The sequence below is a fragment of the Tauraco erythrolophus genome, chromosome 12 (genome assembly GCF_009769465.1).
Source record: "Tauraco erythrolophus isolate bTauEry1 chromosome 12, bTauEry1.pri, whole genome shotgun sequence".
Taxonomy (NCBI): Eukaryota; Metazoa; Chordata; class Aves; order Musophagiformes; family Musophagidae; genus Tauraco; species Tauraco erythrolophus.
The window spans coordinates 16575394-16602083 of record NC_141476.1 but is presented as its reverse complement, the minus strand read 5'-3'; the positions used below and the strand labels follow the sequence as shown (position 1 = coordinate 16602083).

The window sequence follows — 26690 nt, the reverse complement described above, 5'->3', positions numbered from 1 at the left end:
ATGACTTGCACCAAGCTGTCTACCCCACCACATACCTTCTCTCCAGCACACAGACTCCCTGCCTGTTATGACTCTTGAAACCAGGCCTGCTATAACCCTAATCCATAAGATAACTCCTTCAGTTCCTCAAGACTGACTCTCTGAAGTGTTTAGAGCCATTCTGCTGCCCTTCACCTGTTTCTGTGTCCTGGTAGCAGTGCTCTGCACTCCTCTGTTCTCCAGTCTCCACTTCCTAGGCCTTCATCGCCACTGGTGTTCCATACTACAATGTTGGTATCTAGGGGAACCCAGAAATGTGCTTGTCACGTCCCTAAGCACAGTTTCCCCTCCTTGCCCACAAAGCTCACACCTCTCCAGATCCCTGTGAAAGTACTCCTCTGAATGAGTCATTTAAATCCTATCAGTAACATCACTGGGCAACCCAATTATCTCCACTGCCTGTCTCCCACATGCTCAGAATACTGATGCTTCCTCCGTTCTCCATTCTGTTTATAGGTGATTTCTTTGTGCCCTGATCCTACGCTACTAGAGAACCTGCGAAAATGTAACAAATTACTTCAACTTGTGCAGAAAGGGCTGAGTGAATATCTGGAGACCAAGAGAGGCGCTTTTCCCAGGTAACCACAAATTTCAGTGAGCTGGATCACACTCTCTGGTTCGGAAATCATGAAAGGCGAGGCTCACTCCAGTTCACTCTGCCAAGAAAGAGCAAAACAATCTAAGCTTACGATATTGTCATGAGACTGCAAACATAAGCAAGGCTGCGCCTTTCGATGCTGCCATCTGATGGGGAGAAAACAGCAAACACAAATGTGAGTTAAGGGCAGTCTGGTAGGATCACTGCATATCTGTGCCTCGTGATTTGGCTAGAAAGGATGGGGTGAAATGAAAACCTCCATGTAACTCCATGCCTTATTCCTGAAGGAATGCTTATATTATTTGATACTCACTTAAACCCGCTTTCCATGGGAATAACTGACTTCTGCAGATGGAGAAGTCTGTCTCTACAGAAAGGTAGATGGCTGGACCGTGGCTGCTACTTTCCTGTGCAAATACAAAGAGATCAGTGAGCAGTCAGAAACAGTGTCTCTAGCAATAGCCTTGTTCCTCATCTTGCTAGGACTTAACCCCTGATGCTGCAGTAAAGAGAGTCTCCCCTCATGCCTCCCTCTGTGTTTCTAGGTTCTATTTCCTTTCAGATGATGAGCTGCTGGAAATACTGTCTCAGACAAAAGACCCCACTGCTGTACAACCTCACCTCCGCAAATGCTTTGAGAACATTGCACAGGTAGGCAAAGCAAGTACTTAAGTGGCTTGGCCCACCTTTGGAAAGCTCGTGTCGTGGGAACTTGGAGGCATGTCGAGATGTGGAGGAGTGTTCATGTTCTCCTAGGAACCTGTAACTGTACGTAGGCATTGCGAGGTGGCACCCTCAATTGCCTTTCAGACAATGAGGGGGAAATAGGTGTCTGGAAAGGGCAACTTACAGAAATTCACTTAGATACCCACCTTAGGAGAAGAGGACACTCCCTCTGGAGGCGTCTGTCTGTCCCACCATGGAGGCTAAGAGAAAGTAGGTCAGGTGTAGCTGTCTACTCGAAGGCACTTGATTAGGATGGAGTTCCACTCTTGCTGACAGCCTCAGGAGGGACAAGGAGAGAACAAGCCTGAACTGAGCTGAGTTTCTGCCTTCATCCCTACTTAGGAGCTGGGGTTAAGCTGGCTATTTTTCCTCTTTAGTATGCCTAATAGACTTCAGATTCCATGACTAGTCACAGCTCACACCACCACAATACTCAGACACTAAACCAATCTCCTAGTCATTAGCTTGGGAAAATAGAAAGGAAATTGAACTTGAAGCCTGGTGCAAAGCCATTGGAATAAATAAGAGGGCATTGGAGAAGCTGTTAAAATTTTACTCTTAAAAGCAGGCGCTGTGACCTCAAGGGAAATCGTTTGAATCTACAGAATTGAACAGAAATCAAGGGTTTGAATTCTAGACAGGCAATGAGAAACGTTCATCTTACCTATAGCTTGATTTGCTTCACTCGAGTGAAACCAACAATGTGAATCTCTTGTTTCCATACGATCATCCTCCATTTTTGAAGAGGCTATTTTGCACATCTGTCGCACACCTTAACACCGTTGACAACCAGCCTGCCTGTCCCCCAGTGGCAGGAAGGCAGGGATAGAAAGGAAATCTGCTCACATCTCCTGTTGTGCTTCTTCCATTAGCTGCTGTTCCAGGAGGACCTACAGATCACACACATGTACTCTGCTGAAGGAGAGGAGGTGAAGCTGTTTGTTCCCATCTATCCCACTGACAATGTGGAGGACTGGCTGCTGGAAGTTGAGAAATCCATGAAGGCCAGTGTACGGGATAACATAGAAAGATCAATTCGGGTTTATCCAGAGGTAAGAGTTTTACCACAGACTGGCAGGTCTCTGATGTCTTCGTTCCAGGCTGGCCATGGAAGTCACCAGCGATGGGGCTGATGAATTTGTGATGTTCTGCTAGTTTTAAAATACAACTTTAATCCAACTGTCTGTTGGTCAAGTGCAGAATGTGCAGTTGAGCAAGAAGCTAATGGTCCAGAAGAATGCAAACCCTGAACACTCACTTATCAGCCACAGAACACTTCCCAATATCATAGATTAATCCTGTATGAATCCATTTCTATTCTTCTCTCCAGGCAACTTCCTCTTTTTAAGGATCTACCCTCTTTTGTCTTCTTCAGCTCTCATGTCTCACACAGTATGCTGGGGGCTGGTAAAGGCAACCAAGACACTGTGAGCTAATTGGTTCCAGTCAATGTATCAGGAGACGTATCTTGGCTCTGATTTCTGTGTAAAAGCTATGCTGGTAGAAAATCTAAGTTTTGGGTTGTTTGGAACTGGGGAGGGAGAAAGGCTGCAAAAAGAAAAGGCCTCATATTTCTGTTACTGTTTTCTACTGAGTCTGACATTTGAAACTAGGAAAGTTAGAACAGGCTAGAGAAGGGGAAACATACTTTTGGGTCTCACAGATTCATCTCAAAGCAGAGAGATAAAAAAAAAAATCATTGTCTTAGCACTCATTTTTTTCTTTCCTTTTTTAAGACTCCACGTACTACATGGGTCTTGCAATGGCCTGGCCAAGTAGTCATTGCTGGCTGCCAGATCTTCTGGACAAAGGAAGTATCTGAAGCTCTGGAAGCTGGAGATTTGTCCAGCAGGATTTTCCCACAGCTGAGTACTCAGGTATGAAAATGAATGTAAGGGTTAGATTTGCCAGATGGAGACTTTTCAATCATCAGACCTTAGATAACTTACACATACAGCGAGGACAATCCTGTAGGAGAAACAGACACAGTCCTGCATAGCATAGCTCAAAATCAGGTAAAAATCAGGTTCTTATCATCTAATCATTAGGATATTTATCATCATAAGCCTCAAATAATGTACAGGGACTGATAATATGATCATTACCTGAAGACAGAAAGAAGGTGAAAGATATCTAACTTCTCCAGGGCCACCCAAGAAGTCAAGGTGGGGGAGAATTGAAGTGATGGACAATAGATAGCAAGATGAAACTGCATTCTTCATATCTGTTCGTGCATCTAATCACACCTGATACCTGGGAGATATGGTGTCCTCAGCCCTGGGCCTCATGGCAGCTCTAACTCTTTTCAGCTGAACGTGGTAATGGTATAGGCAAAAGTCAGCTCTGAGCCGGCCCTGAGCAGTATTTGCTTTCTGAGCAGTCATTTGTATCTCTGACAATAGAAGAGGCAGAAGTTGCCTAGATGCAGCCTGTGATCTGGGCTTAGCATGCCATAACTTTTATTGCATTGTGTTAATACAGCTTGAGTCTTTGGGATATGCATTGCTTCAGAGTACTTTCTTTTCCTTAACCAGCTGGGCAATCTGGTTGCCCTGGTCCGTGGAGAATTGTCTAAGATGCAGCGAGCAGTGTTGTCAGCTCTTATTGTGATTGAGGTCCATGCCAAGGATGTTGCAGCAAAGCTGATTGAAGAGAATGTGACAAGCATGAATGATTTCGAGTGGATCTCCCAGCTCAGGTAGAGACCACAGCTGTTGAACCTCATCTGGCCTCCCTGGCCAGTCTTCATTCTCTTTACCCTTCCGCCATATCTGTGACAAATGGAAACATGAGTTCGCATGGTCTGCAGGCAGTATTCCCGAGTTGCCTCTAACATCCCTGTGAGGAGTGAAGTTGAATTCTGCTAAAGAAGCCAGTTCTAGGGCATCTGAGACAGACGTAGTTTGATTACATCCGCTTTGGCAATATAGACTAAGACATACCGTGGTGTTTCACAGCCTCACTGTGAAAGGGCGTGCTCCTGCCCAAGAAGGAGTGTGATGTATACAACACCTAATTTCAGGTCCTGTGAGAACTCCCTGTTGTGTTACTTTATCCTTTCTTCTCTTGAGAGGGAAACCCCATAACATGCAGGTCTCCAAACCTGCAGGCTCTAGTCTTATGAGCTGCTGTATTGTCTGCCAGCCAGTGTTTATCTTTCTAAAGTCATGTTCACTCATGATTAGATACTACTGGACAAGGGGAGACCTGTACATCAGAGCTGTCAACGCTGAATTTATCTATGGCTATGAATATCTGGGGAACAGTGGCCGTCTGGTTATCACACCCCTCACTGACAGGTAAGGAGATTGTTTTCTGGGTAATAAGCGTGGTTTTGTTTGGGTTTTTTTTCCTGGATGAACAAGCCTCATTGGGGATTAAACCAAGGATCTGACCATGCTGGTCTTACTGCTTAATGTATGTAAATAGAAAACATTTGTACAGTAAAGTACTACCTGAGACGAGGGCATAGGAACATTGGTTCTGCTGTCCTAGTGACCAGTGCTCAGACTGATTGCTTTCCCCCTCGTGATTCTTAATTCTGACTCATATAAATGCTTACCTGATAGCTAAGGAGCTCTTCTACAAACCAGTAGATAGGGACATCTAATGCTCTAGAATATGCAGCAGCAATAATAGTTGTACCCTTTTATAACTGTCGTTTTTCTGGAGATGTGAATCTGTAGCCAGTGGCAGAAGGATTTATCCATGCAGGCCCCCATGGATACTAATCAAGGCCACATAGCTACCTCCTTTGCTGCATATCTAAGCAGTTCTGCAGAATAATAAAGGATGAATTCCTACCTGTCTCCAGCTGGACAGATCATGTATCTTCCTTTCTGGAATCAGTAGCAGAAATGCCTTTCATCATCTGGTCTCTTCTTTGTTGTAGGTGTTATCTGACGCTTACAGGAGCTCTGCACCTGAAATTTGGAGGAGCACCTGCAGGACCAGCAGGAACAGGCAAAACAGAAACAACAAAAGACCTGGGGAAAGCCCTAGCAATCCAAACTGTTGTGTTCAACTGCTCCGACCAGCTTGACTTTATGGCAATGGGAAAGTTTTTCAAGGGACTAGCCAGGTACAATGAAATGCTGGGTGTCATTATTGAGGAGTGGGTAGGATACAGGATGCTGGCCACTGGGAATTGGTGGGTATTTTTCATAGCAGCCCAGAAGAACAAGCAAAGCCCTAGTTAAGGGGTTACTGTGTTCCAGAATGGGCAAAGTTGCAAATTCTTGCTGGAAGGAAGGAAGGAAGGAAAGGACAGTTGAGCTAATTAAAAAAAAAAAAAAAAAAAAAAGATTCTGTTCATTTAAGGCAAAATTAAAATGCTTTGCACCAATCCACTATTAGACACCTGTGCAAATGTTTGCAGCTCTGGCCTTTGTTTTAATATCATACACATTGAACTGAGATTCAGCACGCAAGCTGCTTAATCTTAAGGAGAGAATCTGCTGAGTGTATCCAAAACTGAGCAGCCAAGAGAAGACTGCTCTAAGCTCTGAGGGATCCTCTCAGAGAAGCTACCCTTTTCTCTACATTTCAAACAGAGCTGGTCCAATTAGTCTGTTGCACACTGGTGAATCTGAATTAGTTACTCCAACAAAAGCTGATACTTTTTGCTCAGATGTTTTCTTTGTAAGTAATTTAACTTCTTTCTTAAACCATGCCGTGTGGGAAGGTCACCTTCCTCATACACATGCTTCCAGCTTGATACATAGTCTTCCAAGCTCTGAAAAACGGACTTCAGAGATGCCTAAATTCAATATGACTTCTCCTTCAAGCCCAAATCTGCAACATGCAGAATTTGTCCCAGGCTGTAGTAACAGACATTGCCATGGTCTTGCAGGGACCGTGCACCTTCTTACTTATCACATGGCCTGGGATGCATAGTCAGGGTGAGGGGCTACAGCCCCTTCCACTATGTCAGTATGCTATGGCTGTGTCACTGCCTGCCGTGGGACGTTAGGGACATTTTGATCTCTGTGCTGACTCCCCAGAATGTAGGTTTATAATTTCTAGATCTAGCTGAACTTTTGACTGCAAGTTTGCTCCTGTGTGATGCTTCTGACTCTCCTCGTTTTCCCTTCCTTGCCCAGCTCTGGTGCATGGGCTTGCTTCGATGAGTTCAACCGCATTGATATCGAGGTGCTGTCTGTGGTGGCCCAGCAGATCACAACCATTCAGAAAGCACAGCAGCAGAGGGTACGTAATGAACACGTGGATGCAAAAGCAGACAAAAAAATTCCCACTTGAGCTAGCCTAGGCAAGTCCTTGTCTTTGCATGCTTCTTCATGGTGAACCAGCTTCACTGCTCAGGGGCAACTCAGACAGACATACTTGGGCCCAAAGAGGCATGAGTAATGCCCTAGCTGTGGCCATCGTATCAGGCCATTACACAGTCAGCGTCCTGGATGGGTTTTGTAACTTCACCCTAGTCTGTGCTGCCACAGTTGCCCACACCCTCACAGGCTGAAGTATGCCTCAGCTTGAGCTGCAGTGCCAGCAGACTTTGGTGTGCAAGACACTCCGATACGGATCTACAGAGCTGATACAAACAGGAGCTGTGATAAAGGCAGCCAGTGTTCTGCCTTGAGTTGCTCAGCACCACATTTGTCTAAACGCGTTATCCGAGCTTTAGTGGATTCACAAAACCTGATATGTGCAGAAAAATGCGTACTCATGCACACACAGAGTTGCAACATAAAGTGAATTGTTTGCTCTATGTGGAGACTCAGCTGTCAGCCAGTCTAGCAGCCAACCTCTGCTTTGTTCTCTGGAGACTCAGAAGGGTTAAGACCTGAATCTCCTTGACTTTGGCTTGGAATTAGAAACTTGCTCTCTGTGAATTCTTCTGCATTACTTTATCCCCCATCTGAAATTACTACCTACACAGCTTTAAAAAGGATTAGGTTTCGCTTTGCCCTCTCTGCCACGAATTAATTCAGGTCGAAACTCTACTGCAGAATAATGGAAAGATGTTTGTTTACAGCTGGAGGAATAGAAGTCTGTTCAAGAGCCAAAAAAAAAATTGTATCCTTATCAGTAAATCTTCTATAAGCCCAGTTTCTTAAACAGGGAAAAATATTGCTGTTAATACTGGATTCCTGCAGTGGGACCAGATTTAGTCACTGTAGTTGTGAGCAGCTGTGTGTGTCTGTGCTCGATAATTTAGCTACCGAAAGCCATTGTTTTCCTCTTGGAAGATTCTGCTACATTATTTAATTTGCAGGTCAGGCTTTGATCTCTGAGGATGATCATATTTTTAATTTTCTAGGTGGATCACTTCATGTTTGAAGGCACGGAGATCCCACTGGTCCCGTCCTGCGCAGTCCTTCATCACAATGAACCCAGGGTATGCTGGGCGTACTGAACTGCCCGATAACCTGAAGGTAAGGAGGGCAGACTGCATAGATGGAACGAAGAGATGCGATACAGGTGCTGGATGCTACTCAGACCACTAGTGTCTTTATGACAAGGATTAGGATGTCATGCTTTTGGAAAGTTTCTAGGATTATTTTGAAATTTGAATCACATCTGCAAGCAAATGGTCCTCCTCAGATTGCAGTCTGCAGAGATGCCACCCTGACAGGGGCCAGGCCTGCTCATGCTGTGTCCTCTAAACTCAGCCTTTTCGGTTTTCTGGAAAAAGCAAGAAACAACAGTGTTTTGATCTTGTGTTGGACCTGTATGTTTCAGGCTCTCTTTCGTCCTGTGGCTATGATGGTCCCAGATTACTCCATGATTGCTGAGATCTCACTCTACTCCTTTGGGTTTAATGAAGCCAAAGTCCTTGCAAAGAAGATCACCACAACGTTCAAACTATTGTCAGAGCAGCTCAGCACCCAGGTAGATGCCTTAATGTCCATGAATGCTTTTTAAATGTGAGGCTTTCTCAGCCTAGGCATAAAGTACCTGGATGGTTCTCTTGGTGCCTTGCGATAGCATATTACAAAAAGGTCACAATACCCATTCTGCATCTACCTTCCTTCTTTCTAATTCTTGTTTCTTCTTCTGTGGCTGGGCTTGCATTCACCTTCAGTCCTCGTTAGGATTGCAGTGGCGGGACAGTTGAGTCAAGCAGCCCTGCCTACTTCTCCCTCAGTCTAGGATTTTTCATCATCCAATTATTCTCATCTTCCTCACGTATAGTCTGTACAGCTGAGAACTAGTTAGTTGTTTGAAGGATTCTGAGAGCAGACTTGGATGAAGGAGCAGTTGTTCTGAAGGCATAACTCCCTCGCTTTTCTTACCTGCTAACTGAATGTATGCATAGGTTCACTCTTTTAGGTGATGCTCCTGTATCTGATGACATTGTCTCCTCTGTACCTTTTCCAGGATCACTATGACTTTGGGATGAGAGCTGTGAAGACTGTCATCTCAACAGCTGGCAACCTCAAAAGAGAGAATCCCACTATGAATGAGGTAAATGTGCTTATACTTTGCACTGTCATAGACTTGTGTGGCCTTTTCTCTAGCCACACAAGAGAGGCAGGGTCTTTGAGTTCTTAAATCTTTGCAGGAGCTGATCTCCCTGCGGGCTGTCAGGGATGCCAACATACCCAAATTCCTGCAGGACGACCTCAAGCTTTTCAATGGTATTGTCTCAGATTTATTTCCCAAGATCAGAGAAGAGCCTGTTGATTATGGCATCCTGGAAGAAGCCATCCGCAAATCCTGCATCAAAAAGAATCTGATGGATGTTGACGGTGAGGGGAAAGGCTCTTCACAAGCTCCCTCTGGGCCTGGGCTTTTAGTTTAGTGTTCTGTCCAAGGAAAGAGACAGCTGGTCCCAGACCCACTCTGCATCATCTTCCTCTACAGGTTTTGTGACCAAGTGCATCCAGCTCTATGAAACCACTGTGGTTCGTCATGGCCTTATGCTAGTGGGGCCAACAGGCTCTGGGAAGACAAAGGTATGGTTTAGACACTGTACTGGCCCCAGCACACCATCGTCTACCTAGGGATGCAGAGAGTTAAGCTTCACAGAAGGCTGACTCTCCAGCATTTACAGCTTCTCTCAGATACAAGTCAGGAGACCAAGATGCTACCTTTTAGTATTGATTTATAGCCATGGGGTAATATATTAGTACCTCACTCTTTTGAGTTGGGAAATTAGATTGAGGCTTAATAGCTCTACTGCAGATTTCCTAGGCTGAGACATACTCTGACATCTTGAGATGCTTCAGGCCTCTTGCACAGATCTAACGTCTCCTTCCCTGCATCTGGAATGCTTTATTTCTGTGAATACAGCTAGGCATCTCCTTACTGTGATACTATCCTTCACTGTCTCCTTTCTCACTGCCTTTTGAATGCAGTTGCTGTGACAGCAAGTGGCTTTGTTGTTGTGGAGCCATGGCAGTTAACTCTCTTACTCTCCTGCTTTTGCAGAGTTATGAAGTCCTGGCAGCTGCAATGACATCACTGAAAGGTCAGCCTGCAGCCAGTGGTGGGGATTACGAAGCAGTCAGCTACTTTGTACTGAATCCCAAATCCATCACAATGGGCCAGCTTTACGGAGAGTTCAACTTGCTAACGCATGAGTGGTAAAGTACAAAACCCGCTTTCCTTCCTTCCAGACGGGAAACGCTTTTCTTCTGGTCTTGAGCGTCTTCTCTTCAAGGCTGAGAACTATTTAGGGTAGTGGCATAAAACCAGAAGCGATCAAGTCCTTATCCTCACCAAGCTACAATAGCCAGTCACGGCGATTTAAGCTGACATCTTTTATTGTGCGCTTGGCCTGGCTGCCAGCACATGCCCAGACAGTTACTGCAGCTCAGCTCGCAGCATTAACTGCATAACAAGGAACAGTTCAATTGCTTTGGAGCACATGCCCTTCTCTAAGATACAGCAGCTTAAAAACACTTGCTTTGCTTCAGAAGAAAAGTGACCTCTGTACTGCGCACTTGAATTGTTCTGTATAAATACGCTGGTGGCCTTGAATGATGAGGGATGACTTTCAGACATAAAGGGGCATTTCATTCCCGTTACCAGGGCTCCTGCGTGCTTACATGGTTTGGAGGCAAGAACCCATAGCCCGTTTGCCCTTTTGACATTTGCTTATGTTCCATATGTGACCTGAGATTGACTTTGCAGCTCACTTTGTCCAGAAACTAAGGTGTTAGAAGCAGTGTGAATCTCCCTTTGGCCCTGTCATCCACCGCTTGCTTAGGGGCAAAGCTAAAGACTCTGTTCTGTAAAACAAGGGAAACTAAATAAATACAAAACTAACAAAACAGAAGTGCAAGCAGCAAGTATTACTGATGCTGAGACCCAGAGCTTCCCAACCTGGACTCTGGCGCATCTTTACTGAAGGACATTTTATAGGATATTCCAGTTAAGCTTGACAGTTTATTTATGATGTGACTTTACCCAAGGGCAGCACACAGACACGTCAACATGACAAAAAGAAAAATACAGCAGCCGTGTAAAATGTATTTGCAGACAAATCCATCTGTTTTAATCAGCTGAGCTTTAGAACAGACTGTTTTCCCTTGATCTGAGTAACAATACCCTGGAAATCACTAGCACTATAAAAATAACAAATAATTATTTAATAATGGGAGTAGAGTCCAGGGCCTGAGCAGAAATTGCTCTCCAGGTTTCCATGTACAGATTAAGTTCCCGCTGTCAACAGCCAGCGTTCCTTGTGTGTCTACTCTCCTGTTCACCAGCTTCAGCACCACCTGGGTTCACAGGCAGCTGAGAATGGGGAACTTCAGTTATAAGGAGGGTAGAGTCATGCACTTTAGCCTGGATTCATCCTCCTAACCTATAGTTACCAGCCGAAACATCCGAATTAGCAGGGTAGCTGTCCTGAGTCTCCCTTTACACTTGGTGGAGAAAGAGGCACCTCCAGAGAGCAGATAATGCGCCTATGAAGTATAGATGAATGGATGCTAGCAAGGCCTCTGCTTTTCACTGAGGACAGAAATGTGAAAGAGAAACTTGTCATTTTGTAGTTAAATGACATGAAGTCCAGATCCTAATGCCCAAAGAAATTGTCTCGTGGTGCCACTCAGGCTGAGATGTATGTCTCAGTAAAAGAAAGAATGAGATGGACCTTTATGCAGCTCATCAACAAGTGAGGCACAGGTATCCTTGTGCACATGAATCGGGGTAAGATTCTGGCTCTGTTGCCTTATATGGTGGAAGCTTTGCCATTGATTTCAGCAAAAGCAGAATGGACCAAGCCCTGCCTTCCTCCTTTCAGGACAGATGGGATCCTTTCCTCACTCATCCGTCAGGGAGCCGCGGCCACCGACAGCAACAAGAAGTGGTACATGTTTGATGGGCCAGTTGATGCTTTGTGGATTGAGAACATGAACACGGTGCTAGATGACAATAAGAAGCTGTGTCTCAGCTCAGGGGAAATCATCAAGCTGACAGAGGTAACATCCCTCTCGCTTTTGCTGCTTGTTGTGTGTTTTCCTTCCTCCCTCTTGGAACAGACTTGCCTTTTACTTTCCACGTGATGTCTGCGATGGACTTGTATGGAAATTGATGTCTCAGTAGCAGCCCTGTGTTGGCCAGACCTCTGCTGTCCTGCACAAACACAACAAAAAGAGGGCTTCTGCAACAAAGGGAAAGAGTTCAGCTTCACCAAATTATGCTGAAGATATATCAGAAGTGATCAAATCCTTATCCTCCTTTCTTTCCTTTTGCAATTGCCAGAACATGACCTTGATGTTTGAAGTCCAAGATCTGGCTGTTGCTTCCCCTGCCACTGTCTCCCGGTGTGGAATGGTTTACCTGGAACCCAGCATCTTGGGGCTTGAGCCCTTCATCAAGTGCTGGCTGCAAAAAATCCCAGGCATCATGCAGCCTTTCTCACAGCAGCTAGCATCTCTCTTCAGGAGATTCCTCAAGGTAAGCTACCATGCCATTCCAGCCTTTCCATGGCTTTGAGCTTGTCAGCTCAGATATCAGCCAGCCCAGACTTGTCAAGACCTGGATTCAAATGCTGTTGTGGGAACACTTCAGACTACCAGTATATAAACTGCTCTGTGAATTTCCTGGGTTTAATAGAGGTTATTCGCTGATCTCTCTAGATATGACTTAGTCTTATTGGTCACTATCATTTGTTTTATTTCATTTTAAAATTATCTTCTGGACAAAATCATCCCTGGTGCAGCTCCATTGCTTACAGTGGAGTAACTCCAGGGAGAAAGTTGTAAGAGCAAGTTCTTGTTATTTTTGCTCTGCTCCTAAGCCACAATTTTAATGAATAACCTGGAGCTGCAAAAGAAAGCTCTGAAGGGGAGCAAAACATTTAACAGCAGTGATGGCATTGTTGCACATAAACAAAAGGCAGGCCCAGAGGTTTCTTGGGATTAAGACTGAACCAAGGGGTTTGGCTTGTTTCTCTCCAGTCAAAACGGCGGTACTTGGGACACAATGGGAAACGGCAGCATTCTCAGCCATACCCTCCCTGGGTATGACTGCGTTGAGGCGAGGAGAAACTAGAACCTTAGAAGGTAAAAGCAAAGCCAAATGTGTTGGGTGGTGACAGTGAGCTGTACCTGCCTCTCCTTACAGGAGGCCATCGGTTTTGTCCGGAGGTTTGTGAAGGAGATAATTGCCTCAACAGACAGTAACCTCACAAGGAGCCTCCTCGTGCTCTTGGAATGTTTGTTTCAGCCTTTCATTCCCACTGAGGTAGGATTTTGCTGCCTCTATCGCTATCATTGTGTGTGCCTGTAATTCCTACGGGTGCTAGTCATGCAGAGAGTTAGTCGCCAGAGAACGCAGTGTTGGTGCAGAAAGGTCATGATGTAGCTCATCTACGTGGCAGAAGGTAATACAACATCCTGCAAAGCACAGGTAAACCTGGAAGGATTATGCTTTGCCTACTGAAATAGCAAAAGACAAGCTCCATGCCTGCCAGGCTGGAGGGAAGAGGTTCACCTTTATTTATAGCAGAGGGAATTGGAGAATGAGTGGAAAGCAGAGATCAGAGCTAAGCAGCAAGGCACTTCACATTGCAGATCCTTTGAGAATTAGTATTGAAGAAGGCTGGACAACTTTCAATTAAAAAACAAAGACTAAATTCTTCTCCAAGCTGCTGTTGAGTGACATTAGTTCAGCAAGGGAAGTCTCTCAAGTACACCAATGAAACCACAAGTTTTAATCCACAGAATACGTTAACGAGGCCTGTGAAAAGCTAGCTAGAAAAAGCTGCATAGAAGCTGAATAGAATTACAAACATATGAAGAAGAGTTTGGCTTTTGTGTACCTTAACCGTGCCTGAGAATTTTACTTCTGCTGTCCTCTGGTTCTCAGGGAATTAGGATGATTCCCAAAGAGAAGGCAGCTCATATTGAAGAACTGATTGAACCTTGGTTTATATTTGCCTTGATCTGGAGTGTGGGTGCTACTGGAGATTCCCAAGGTCGCATGGCCTTCAGCTTGTGGCTGAGGGAGAAGATGGCAAAGGAAAAGGTGAGTAAAGGAAAAGCAGATCCTCTCTCATTATAGAGGAACAGGTAATGAGGAATGGAGGTCTGAACTGCTTCGGATGGTCTTCCTCTTGGGATCTGGTATACCACATCTGCCTCAAACTCCAAGGGATCCCTGGAGCTGGAAGATCTGGGAGAGAGACCTGACCCCCCTGGCCGGGGCAGCACCCCATTAGTAAAGTCTTCCTTGCAGTAGCGTAGATCCTCGTGTGAATTCAGCTGAGTGGCAGCCAGGTTCACCCCAGCTTTATTCCCACAGATCCAGTTACTTTTCCCAGAAGAAGGGCTGGTTTATGACTATAAACTGTATGATGCTGGGCTTAGCAGTGCTGAAGATGGTCTGGATGAGGAGGTCATTAGAGAGGTAAAATGTTTCACTTTCAACTCCAAGCTAGGAAATGTGGAGGGAGGGAGCAGGAAGCAACACAGTCTTGCTGGATTTGGTAGGATTTTCTCATCAAAAGCAAATAAGAAAGGCCTGTAGGAACCAAGTGAGAATGTTTAAAGTGAAATGAAGCTTTTCATTAAAGGAAGAAGGCAGTTTCTTGCCCTCAGGGTTGTGGAGCAGATCTTTGGAATCTGAGCCAAGGGGTGGTCATTTCAGACCTGAGTACCTCTGCCAGTGCTCAGGAAAGTGAGAGGGCTCTACAAGTGTGGCTGCTGGAGGAGGACAGGGAGGAGCTTGGATGGAAAGGTCTGTCTGTGTTAGACAGCAGTGTACAACAGCAGAAGAGCTGTGTGCAGCTGACTCTGGAGGAGGAGCAAGTCAGACAAATACGCCATCTTTTTCACGGGAGACAGTAAAACAGTAGGGCATGTAAGGCCCATCTGACTGACGGTCACCAGCCCTTAGGCTGAAAGAAAATTTAAAAAAAATAAAAAGAGGAAAAATGCTTCCCCTTTCTGAAATCAAAGCAAATTAAAGAGCCCTACACAAGCATCAGATGCTTAGCAGAAGCTGCCGGTGTAATCTCTGTGGGAAGGCCACCTGGAGTGGTCAGGAATGCACATTTTCTCGGTGTTCTCTGGCACACCCCTGATAAAACCTCTATCTCACTCATATAGTGGCCTCTGGGAGGTTAGTCTGTTACTTGATTCTAGCACAAGTCGTTTATGTCTTATACAAGTGCAAAACCTCCATGTGCCTCTAAGTGCAACACAGGCAATAGCATCAAACGTAAAGAGAGGATCCCAGCTAAGCCCTCTTTGGCCCTCTGCTGTGGGGGCACGACAGGGTAGGTCAGCTTTGGACAAAATTTCCATTCTTGCAAGTATCACAAGTGTTCCATCACCCTGTGATCCCAGTTTTCAGAACAGGGGGCAAATGTGTTGCTGCTTGGGCTACCTCCCTCCCAAAGGAAATGAGTTAGGTGCTCACAGCATTGCCATAAAGAAAGGTATAGATGGCAAGACTAGACAGAGGGGCTGGAAACCCAAATTCCTTGTCGGAATCTGAGCTACTACACAAGGAGCTGTGACAGGGAAAACACAGCAGAAATAGTTTTTCTATTCCTGTAGGGGATAGATGCAATTGCCCCCTCTAAACACACCCATACCTTTCAGGTGCGCTGGGAGAAGTGGCTGGACACTACAGCAAGGTTCACTATGGTTCCTGATACCAACTTCTGTGACGTTATTGTGCCCACGATGAACACAGTCCGAACGGCCTATCTGCTGGACCTGTTGCTCACTAACCATAAGCCAGTACGTGCCCAGCCTTGTCTTTGATTTTTTGATTCAACCTTGTTCTCATCAACAGGGGCACCTTTTCCTTTCCCTGTGCAGTCGGAACCTAACAGCTACCTGATACTTTGAGATTATTTCCCACTCTCGTGGATTTGCGTTTCTCTGCTCAAAAGCTGTGCCTAAGCAACGAGAGTTCTCCGTTTAGTCTGCAGGCACCATGCCAGTGCCCCAAAGGAATATCAACACTCAGCTGTTCAATCAAAATGCAGCAATAGCTAGATAGACCATCACCATCCCTCTTTACCTATTTCCTATAGTTCCGTTCCACACTTCTCTGGCTGGATTCCTTCCACACCAAGAAGTGTGTTGAACAGCTCTCGTTACTGAAGTGAGCCTTCCGTCCTCTCCCAGCCTTCGAATGCCTAAGTGAGCAGTAACCTGCGTTTCCTCCAGCAAAGGTCAGAGAGCTGGGAAACACAGCCCATCTGCCTACAATTATGTTGCATCACTGATTGTACTTCTAGGTTCTCTGCATTGGTCCCACTGGCTCAGGAAAGACTCTCACAATTATGGACAAGCTTTTGAAGAACTTGCCTCTCAGATACATCACCCACTTCCTGATCTTTTCAGCACGCACCTCTGCTAACCAAACCCAGGATCTCATTGACAGCAAACTGGAGAAGAGGCAAGTTTCCTTTCTGTGTTTGCAAAGGCAGAATCCCTGAGCTCAGTGTTTCTAACAATTTGGCCATTTATTTTCATCCCAAGACCTGAAGGGGCCCCAAGCACATACAGCTGTGGATAACAAATAGGACACACAGCACATCTGAGCTGGGATTGTGAGAGCCAGTTATAACTTGATACAAGGGCAAGAAAGCGAGGATTGGTGAGGGTTGGTAAAAGTTGCTCCAATTCTAGTTATTCCAGAAATACTATGTTTCACAGCACAGGTATATGCAAACTCTTGTGTGGGATCTTTATAGAAACTGATGAGAGTAGAAAACGTGGCTGCTGACCTCCAATCCCACTCCCATGGTTAACAGCTTCCCTTTTGCCTCCCTGGTCAGCTACTGGTTTGACGTTTCTAACAGATTCATGGGTTCAAGCTTTATTTTTATTTGCACCCATTTATTCATCGACATTGTGCATAAATAGACAAAATTTCACTTGTGTTTGGAAGGTGCCTCAAACATTGCTCCAGTTCTTTTCCATGCAAAGGCCCGTATGGAATGTAAATATAAGGATAGCTGAAACTGCTGATCCAGAACATCTCTAGAGAAAAACTGCTTTTGGATCAAGTTAGGAGTCCCTTTCCAATAGGAGTTGTTCTGTGGCCTTACATGGCATCTGTCCTTGCAGGCGGAAGGGTGTGTTCGGGCCTCCAGTTGGGCGGTACTTCATATTTTTTATTGATGACTTGAACATGCCCATGTTGGAGAAGTATGGTGCTCAGCCACCCATCGAGCTGCTGCGGCAGTGGATGGACCACCAGGGCTGGTACGACAGGAAACAGATCGGTACGACCCAGATCCTTTGCCCAGTACTCTTGGCACAGGTTGGCCTGTTGATAGGTGTGCGTACCTGCGGTGGAGACAACTTAGCATTCATTCCTGGTTTTGCACTCTTCAAGGTACTTTTAAGAAGCTGGTAGATATTAATTTTGTCTGTGCCATGGGACCTCCTGGAGGGGGAAGGAATGCTGTCACTCCACGCCTCACTCGCCATTTCAACTACCTCTCCTTCACTGAGATGGAGGAAAGCAGCAAGAAGACTATCTTTTCCACCATCCTTGGCAGCTGGATGGGTAAGTTCTGCAGACAACTGCCACCTTCTCATGTTGCAAGTCAACCCGATGATAATGGAGGTTGGAGGGGGAGGAATTGATATCGATGATCTGATCTAAGTGTTGGAAGCTGGAACTTGCGTTAGTTGCTTGAAGATGCTTTTGGGAAAGCGTTGCTTGAATCTTAGCAAACAGAGAGCTCATACACTGTTTAGTCTCAGGGCCAAACTCTGCTGGTGCAAATCAGCAAACTTCAAGTTTGGCTCTCACAGTTTCATAAGGTATCCTATGGCCTAGACCGTTCAAAGAGGGTTTTGTTTGTGATGGGTGATTTCACCTCAGCAGGTAAAGTGGTAACTCAGGTTTCTTTGTCTTTTTCTAGCTGGACTCCTAGGAGAAAGAAGTTACAGAGATCCAGTGCGTAAGTAAGAGCAGAAAGATGAGAGAGAGAGAGACTGTGAACAAACAAGCTGATGGGCACAGCATGGCATAGCTTACCTGTGCTTTCGGCAGACAGACACTTGCCCAGACAACAGCCTTCTGTGGAAGCAGAGCCTTCTGTTACTCTCCATCTGCTGCAGCCTGTGGACAGCTGAGCAGGGTGGATCTAAGCATGGAGCTACAGCCACCAGAAAAAAGGGTTCATTTGAAGTGAAATGAGTCCTCTTATATTTGACAGGGTGGGAATTTGGGATCGTCCTTGCAAATGTGCCCTCATCTGCAAATCTGCCAGTAGGAAGGAGTGAGAATAGTGAGCTATGAGAGAAGCAAAGCAGAGCTTTCCAGTGCTTGCAATATTCACAAGTGTCAGTACCTGACTATGGGCTCAGGAGCACACTGAAGCGTCTAGCTGTGATTTAAAAGAAATTAAAGAATTTTGGAAATAATGCAAAAAGTACAAAATAGTAGGGTGTCACAGGGCTCTACTTCCTCAGGACTGTTTGTAAAGAACTTAATTAGGAATAAAAAAAAAGCATTCTGTGCTCTAAAACTGGTAGCTGTGTTTAAGTCTTGCTAGACTGTTGCATAAGAAATTATTCCTCAGTGGCTTTGCATTTGCTAAGCAAAACAAATTGCAAGGCGGTTTAGCCAAGAGGGCACTCACACCTTTGAGCTTAAAAGTAACTGAGATTCTGCTGTGGGAGTACAAGGAGGGATAAGGAAAACCTGTCTGGAGTATTTCAGGTAGGCACCAATTACCTCTCTGGCAGTGTCTCCTCTCTCCCTGGGGTGCATGAAGCCTTAACACCACAGAATTGTTGTGGTGCATTCTTCTCTCCTCAAACCTGATTCCCTTTGGTTGGGAAACTCATTGACACCTGTCCACTGCAGTGAGCAGGTGCTTGGTCAGGTCCTCATGCACTCTCTGCATAAAAAAGCAGAGGAAACATGCTCCTGGCAAAGTCCTAGCAACACCTCTGCCACTCAGTGCCACCTGTCTGCAGTGATAGGACCTTCTCAACCCGGAATCACCACCTTGGCATCATCTCCACCTTCCTCTGTCCCTGCAGCAGGAGCACTTGCAGTCAAAGACTTGAACGAGCCCTTGGTTGATGCCACTATCTGCGTGTATTTGACCATCACATCCCAGCTGCTCCCCACACCAGCAAAGTCTCATTACACCTTCAACCTGAGAGACCTCTCCAAGGTGTTCCAGGGCATGCTCATGGCTGAGCCCAGCAAGATTGAGGTGAGTCCTCTCATCAGCACAGCCATACCACCCAGGGGAGGACCAGAAATGGTCATTGACAGGCCTGAAACAGTCCTTGATTTCTTGTTAAAGCTGCATTTTGGTACTGTTCCATGAACGTGATGACCTTCCCTTTGCCTGGTACCAGTAGTAAACAGACCCCTCCCTGCCATCCCAGAGCCCTTCCTTGGTGTAGAAGTAGGTGGGTGGCCACAGGGAGTCAGCACGACACAGCCCAGCCATTCAAGGCTGGATGGAGCCATAGGGGACCAGACAGGGACCACACAGGGGCAGAGGTATTGTCCTGTCACCAGCTTGTAGCAGTGGAGGCTTCTGCCCCTTCAGCTCTCCTGAGGACCTTGCTGTGGCTCCAGCCTAGCCCATAGAGATTGATGTATCACAGGAAGCACTTGGGACCCTGGTTCTGTGCTATACCCAATTAAAAGGATCTTTCCAAAACCCACAAGAACTTCTGAAAACAGTAAAAATTAAACTGGGGGAAAGATAAGGACAAACAACACAAAATTTAAATCTCTCAAAGAAAGGCTGATACATGGACAAACAGGGTGGATTAGCTGTAACGAGCTGTAACGAGCTCTCTGCAAAGCAGCTGTCTTGACAAGAGTTGATTTTGAGAGGAGAAGGGAAGGCAGCTTCCTCCACCCAGTTCATTCTCCACTCCAGCTGCCTTCTAGCAGGAGTGGAGCTGGTCACATGCCGGGCAGGAAACAGCTTTCCTGACAGCAAGGCTCTTAATATTTCTCTGCTTCTCTCATGGGGGTGTTTTACTGGGATTTCCCACCAGAATAAAGTGCACCTGCTGAGACTGTGGTACCATGAGAGCTGCCGAGTCTTCTGCGATCGCCTGGTTAACAAAGAGGACCAGACCTGGTTTGACAGCCTGATGAAGAGTATGATGGAGGAGTTAGGCACCACTTTTGAGGAGGTCGTCCCCTCCCAGCCAGTTCTTTTTGGGGACTTCATGGAGCCAGATGCCAACATCAAACTGTACAAAGCAATCGACAGCCAGGAAAAGGTAAGGACCCTGGGAATTATGATGATGTGAACTATGATCACATCTTCCAAGTCTTCTGGAAACAAAAGAAAACAAGTAGTAGTAACCATGGGGCTGCTTGAATTGAAGGTGTCTGGAATCACAAACCCTTCCAGGGCTCTCCTGTGAAATCCTGCCCCAGATATGGATAGTGGCTGCTTTTGGTGTGACAGGAAGTTGAGGTGGAACAAGCTGTCTCTGTATTGCCATCCTGGGGGCAGCCTGCTATGCCAGATCTCCCAAATGAGCTGCACTTGGGACTCAAAAGTGAAATTTGCTGGAAAGAAATGGCACATTACCCCCAAACAATACTACTTTTGCCATTAAAGACTTCACAATTGACCTTTACAAGTAATTAATGTTACTGCCAGATTCCCTGTTGGAGAAGATACTGCGAGTACTTTGGTAGTGATAATTAAGCGCAGGCAATGAGCAGTGCATTTTGCACTCATTATCAGAAACAGATGATTATCCTGTCGTCTCTCCTCTTGTGAAAGCTGTGTGACAAGGACTGGTAATTAACTGAGCTTTCCAGTCTCTTTTGCAAAGTAGGTAGAACTGTCCCCCACCGAGGTGAGTGCAGCTGAGACAGACACACACTTCCCGAGCTGCCGCACAGTCCACCAATGTGCACAGGGCTCTGGCATCTAGGCAGGGATCTCAGCACCCTGTGAATTCCAGCTGACGTTGCTCGCCGAGGCTCACAGTGAAATTGCTGAGGGGGTAGAACCAAATCCCAGATGTCTTCATGCTTCATCTCCTGCTCTGGCCTGAGGGTGCCGTTGAAGAGAGCCCTGGAAAGGGCAGGAGAGGCAGCTCCTGCAGCTGTTCTGTGCCGATGGCTGGACTGGGAGAGGAGCGTGCTTCTCTACCCGTCTTTGTACAGTGGTATTTTCTTCCAGCATCTGCCCTTTCCAGCTAGGATCCCTAACCACAGGATGCAGCAGCAGGCAGTGGTCAGCTATAAAGCAAGGAAGCTCTCCCAGAGAGAGGCCCTGGAACAGTATGGGTCAGACAGCCATAAGCTATTTTATTTCGAAATGTGCCTTGTTATTTCTCCAGCAAACAGCACCATTGGGAAGGGCAGACCTTAGTTTAAGGCGACCATTCAGCAGTTGCTCCCACCACCACTAGCTAAATTCAGGCCAGTCCAATGGAAGTTCCCCTAGGAGCGTGGAGCAGAGAGCCATCACCTCCCCACGAGCAGCTCCTAGGGAAGCAGTTGCTCCCGGACCCTGCCGAGCACCAGGCTCTGCCCTCCCAGAGCCCTGGCTGTGCTTACAGACACCCACCCACCCCCTCACGATTGCATTTATCTGGTAGCCACAATTGACTGTTTCTGCCCACAGCTGAAGGTTGTGATTGAGGATTACCTGGAGGAGTATAATCAAACCAACACCCCAGAGCTGAAGCTTGTGCTTTTCGGGGATGCGATACAGCACATCTGCCGAATCAGCCGGATCCTGCGGCAGGCTCCGGGGAACGCTCTTCTCCTGGGTGTTGGGGGAAGTGGGAGACAGTCTCTCACCAGACTGGCATCTCATATGTAAGTAATGCTCTCTTATGCATACAATGTGGAGCAGATCCATCAGGGCTGCCTCCAGACAATCTCTTTTCCTACCCTTCCTGCTACTGGCTACACATTTTTCTGGTCGCTGACTCTTCAAATTTAACATTCAAGAGCTAGGGCTTAGTTAACATGCACATCTACACTAAAAATATCCTTCCTGGGAGCTGGGTAGGAGGAGTACAAAGACAGGAGTTACTAGTGACAAGTGATCAAGTGACACTGGTAGCCTGGCAAGGAGGACCCATGAGCCTTGGGAGCAAAGGGTCCTCAAGGGAGAAACATGAAGAGCCAGAGAACTAGGCTGGTGAAGCAAATTCTTCCAGCTCTGAATACAGGGTGTGATCTTAGGGGAACACAGCCATGGTTCCCAGGGTCACCAGCCTCTGAGGGCAGCAGCACAAAAAAAATCCACATTGAGTTGCTCCCTCTGCACTCTGAGGCACTGGGCCCAAGAAGTGGTGTTTCTGTTAGCTCATGGAGTTGTACTTCTCCTGGTTTCTAGCTTGCTCGGGTATCTCTGCTTTGAGCAAAACATGCTTTTGGGTTGGTAGCTGAACATGCACAAGGACAGGCGTGTGCTCAGGACTCATTGCAGGAAAACAACTTGCTTGAATCCTGTCCCACTGAGTCCACAACACATACTCAGGACTGACAAAAGAGGATTGTAATTTAATTGGATGTAACTCCACAGGCTTCTCTTTCCTTTAGGGCAGACTATGAGTGTTTCCAGATTGAACTGTCAAAAAATTATGGCATGACTGAATGGCGAGATGACGTGAGGAAAATCATGATGAAGGCAGGCCTTCAAAGTCTACCCAAGACATTCCTGTTCGTAGACACACAGGTACAGGAGTATTAGCATGGTGGACTCCATCTCAGAAGGAGTCAGAAACACATCTCTAAGCTCAATAAATCCCCCTAAAGAGGATAGAGGAACTTGATAGAAACAAAGTACAACTTGTCCTTCTTAAGTAGCCCACCTTTTTTGTCTTACAAAAAAGCCCCAGGAAAACTAAAGGTGGAGTGTTTGTTGCTAGAGGGACTGTAGAGCTGTGTGTGAGTAGGCTGATTCTTCTGTTGCTCAGGAAAGCCTCTTTCAGCCAAGGATTTGTGGGATCAAGGATTTTAGACCCCGCTGCCTGAAGCTAAGCACTATGCTGGTCACTGAAACTAGAAGTCCTAAGTAACATCATTCTCTTTCTTTTCAAAGATACCAGTAGATTTAAGGCCTTATGCCTGCTGGTTCCATAGGATAATGTTGGCTTGTTACTGTAATCTGCAACTTGCTAATGACTAGGCCAAATTCTGGAATTCACTGTTATGTTCCTCATAGGCTTTTCTACTGCCTTCATTATCATAGGAACCAAGTCCCTTCTGGCAGTGCCCTAAGCAGTGAGATGAGTATCTTTCAAATGCTGCTTGTTCCTGCATCCTTTTGCCTGCAGGGGGAAACATGTGGGAGAAAAGGGGGCACGGGAGGGTGCATTTAGTCGGGTATATGGATGCTGTGTATGTCTGATTTAGCAAAGGTGGAAAGGTGAGTGTAAGCTCTGGAGGGAGATCGTCCCACAGACTGTGACACATCCCTGCAGTTACTCTGTCTCCCACATCAATGAGCTTTATCCTAATAGTGAGGTGTTCTGTGCTGGAGGAACAGAGACTCGGAGCAGCCTGGGGTCTGGAGTCTGGTTGCAGTCACTGTGAGGCAAGGAGCAAGGCCCTGAGCTCAGCTTGTCTGTAAGGAGACAGTGAATGGGCAGAAGGAGGTTTGTTCTCAGGCACACTCTCCCACCCCTGAAATGGCTGAACATGACTGTTCAATTGGAAGTGCCGGACAAGGGTCAGAGTATGCTTTACTGGAGCCCAGTGATCACAGAAATGATTTCTTATAACAGAGGCTGAGAGCTACATTTATCCTGAAGTGATCTCTGTGGCATGTGGAGACATGACTGTCTTATGACTTAGGAAACTGCTTTTTTTTTTCCCCTATCCTCTGCTTAGATTAAAAATGAATCCTTCCTTGAGGATATCAACAACCTGCTCAACTCAGGTGACGTTCCCAACATTTACAGCCTCGATGATGAACAACAGATCATGACGGCTATGAAGCCTGTTGTTCGAGATCTAGGGCAGCAGCCCACCAAGGCCAATTTGATGGCTGCGTACACAGGACGGGTCCGCAGCAATATCCACATGGTCCTGTGCATGAGGTACAGTTCAGGGGTAGGATTCCATGCTGTCAATGTTAATTATTCCCTTCTTGTCCTTTGCCTTGCATCACTTTGTGATGAGACCTTTGTTTCCAAGCCCCTGACTTTGGAGGAGGATGAGGTTTGCGTACCACCTTCCCATATGACTGGATACTCTTTTTTTTTTTTTTTCTTTTTTTACACTTTGGCTTTAAGATGAAGTTTGAAAAGTTTAAAAATATGATTATATGTGATCCAGATTAAATATAAGCTTCCTTCTCCTTCATGCACCATTGAGCTGTTTGTTACAAAAATATCATGCTTGAATTTGGGGCTCAGTTGCACCATGTTTATTCATTAATCTAGTGCATAGTCCATGAGCAGCTTGCTTGCTTGCAGGAGAGCTGCCAGAAGGTAGAAGGCATTCTCAGTGCAAATACAAGTGGAAGATTCGGGGCTGTGATTTTGGTCTGGTGATGTAATCTCTGCACTTACCTGCTTGAAATAGATTTCGGATCACATTTCTTTCTTACCCCTTAAGTGTTCTCCCTAGGGAGGGTCCCATAAAACATGACCCCACTACCATCTTAAAACTTCTAGAACATAGCCAGGACTTCCAAGGAGTGAGCTGTGACATGCACCTTAGGACACGCAGCTCACTGAACTTTCATTCCCTACTTCCCTCCCTCCTTCTTCCTTGAGTATATTCCCTTCCTCCTTTATAAGAGTTCAGGATGGTTCTAGGGAAGTAGGAAAGCTATTTTATCCATGTATTTATAGCTAGTTGTAACATCTCTTTTCCGCATATCTTTCCTTCAGCCCTATTGGAGAAGTCTTCCGCGCACGCTTAAGACAGTTCCCCTCTCTTGTGAACTGCTGTACCATCAACTGGTTTAATGAGTGGCCTGCTGAAGCCCTTCAGTGTGTTGCCTCCTCCTTCTTGCATGAGATCCCACATCTTGGTGCCAGTACTGAAGATGTCGATGGGATGGTAGGTGCTACACACAAAACACAGGTCCTGTATGCTCAGCATGCCCTGTCTCTAGATACACATAGACACTGGGTGCAGGATACACCTGCAGAAAGGTCCTACTCTGAAGCAGGAATGTTTCATGACAGGGTCATTCAAATACAGAACTGGTTAGCTTTTGTGTGCCTTGAAACAGGCGTATCCATTTGTCACCCTGTCTACGGCACTGAAGCCTAAATGCCTATATAAGCTCTGCTGTGACCGGGTACTTAGGCTCTTTGTAAGCCCCTTATGCTCTCTGTGGGCATCACATGGACTACATGTTCAATACTGAATAAATTGTTTCTTTCCTTTCTCCTGGTAGATTCAAGTGTGTGTAGAAATCCATCAGAGCGTAGCAAAGAAGTGCCAAGTGTACCTGGCAGAGCTGGCCAGACATAATTATGTCACTCCCAAGAGCTACCTCGAGTTTCTCAGCATCTTCAGTTCCCTCATTGGAAAGAAGCAGCAGGAACTGAAGACAGCCAAGATCAGGATGAAAAGTGGCCTGGACAAGGTTGGTCCCTCACACTCAGGAGAATTTTGGGTCCCCCTTACCTGCTCTGAGCAATGTATTTATAGCTGCAGAGATGCAGTGAGATGCCCTATGCATCACCTGTGTAACAGGATAAAACTCATGCTAAAGCAAATAAGAACTATGCCTTCTGCCAGAGCTAGTCTTTCTGAAGGTCTGAGTCTGTAACAGCTCTAAAAGAATGATGCTCCCCAGTCTTTGGGGACCACAGACCTCCCTGTAGCTCATCCTGTCTCAAGATGCTCCTTATTGACCTTTTAATTGAAAGTGCTATAACAGCAACATTGTTCTGCTGACTGCTTGCCAGGAGCTTGTGAAGTAATGCCCATCATGTGCAGGCACTGTTAGGCACTACTGTTTATAAACACACCACAGGGACCAGGGCAAGACCTGCTTTGTAGAGCCTGACACTGGACAGGGAGCACCCACCAGGACAGCACAGCCCTTTCCTGGGAATTTCCGTGCCTGCTGCCTGTGCTCTCACTCTGCTCTGCTCCCACAGCTCCTGCAAACAGCAGACGATGTAGCAAGGATGCAGGAGGAGCTGGAGTCTGCCCGCCCTCTCCTGGCACAGGCAGCCAAGGACACGCTGGCAACCATGGAGCAACTGCAGGTACCGCTGCTGGACAGCCCTGCGCTTTCCAAGTCTGATCAGACCAGAGACAGGGCTTGGGGAAGCCTTGTAGGAATTGTATGAAATCCTGCTTGATCTGAAAGTAAAAAGGCCTCAGATTAGCACAGCAGGTATTTATGCAGAGCAGCGCTGCCAGCAAGAATGGCCTTCTGCTGGGGTGCCTGCTCTGTTGTTCGTGGGGACCACTCACAACCTGCTAGCCAGGTGCTAGGAGAAGTGATGGCTCACATGTCCCTGTCTGAAACCACAACCCAGGGGTCAGACGGCCAAAGTTATCAGCTCCCTTTCCTCACTGGTTTAGATCCTTGCACGCAGAGACAAGCAACACTACTAACACAATCCTCAGGTGGCCTGAGCAGCTCTAAGCCCACACAGTTATTGCTGAAAGGGATCGTTCTCCCACATCGCATCCCCAGGGAACTGATCCAGCAGCAGCCTGCCCCTGCTAGCCCAAACCTCCGGGACCATGACACACAGTCACTCATGCCACTGCAGAAGAGGGAACTGCCCTGTATTGGCTGTCACTACCTTCCCTCCTCCTTGTGTTCCTCCTTGCCTGCCTCCTGCTGTGGAATGCCAGACTGAGACAGGGAACAGAGACATTAACGTCACACAGCTCTGCATGCAAAGGGGAAAGAGTCTACAGTCTCCCATGTTTCCACATAGCAGATAAAGATTTGGCTGTATTCCACATTCCCTTTACACCTGCTGGTAGT

General features: G+C 46.4%; 1 protein-coding gene across 1 annotated transcript in view; it reads left to right on the top strand.

The window, feature by feature from the left end:
* Positions 1 to 26690, top strand: part of DNAH1 (dynein axonemal heavy chain 1) — a 70339-nt gene that overhangs the window by 25529 nt on the left and 18120 nt on the right. The window contains 33 exon segments of the mRNA XM_086619273.1: positions 496 to 617; positions 1183 to 1288; positions 2236 to 2415; positions 3100 to 3240; positions 3898 to 4061; positions 4549 to 4662; positions 5256 to 5444; positions 6466 to 6571; positions 7644 to 7700; positions 7702 to 7758; positions 8066 to 8215; positions 8705 to 8791; positions 8889 to 9075; positions 9191 to 9282; positions 9758 to 9912; positions 11580 to 11757; positions 12041 to 12235; positions 12905 to 13024; positions 13649 to 13807; positions 14084 to 14188; positions 15388 to 15528; positions 16035 to 16195; positions 16870 to 17027; positions 17141 to 17314; positions 17676 to 17714; positions 18805 to 18983; positions 19789 to 20019; positions 21387 to 21583; positions 22316 to 22451; positions 23609 to 23817; positions 24616 to 24787; positions 25131 to 25322; positions 25843 to 25953. Coding sequence (XP_086475399.1) covers positions 496 to 617; positions 1183 to 1288; positions 2236 to 2415; positions 3100 to 3240; positions 3898 to 4061; positions 4549 to 4662; positions 5256 to 5444; positions 6466 to 6571; positions 7644 to 7700; positions 7702 to 7758; positions 8066 to 8215; positions 8705 to 8791; positions 8889 to 9075; positions 9191 to 9282; positions 9758 to 9912; positions 11580 to 11757; positions 12041 to 12235; positions 12905 to 13024; positions 13649 to 13807; positions 14084 to 14188; positions 15388 to 15528; positions 16035 to 16195; positions 16870 to 17027; positions 17141 to 17314; positions 17676 to 17714; positions 18805 to 18983; positions 19789 to 20019; positions 21387 to 21583; positions 22316 to 22451; positions 23609 to 23817; positions 24616 to 24787; positions 25131 to 25322; positions 25843 to 25953 — 4764 coding nt within the window.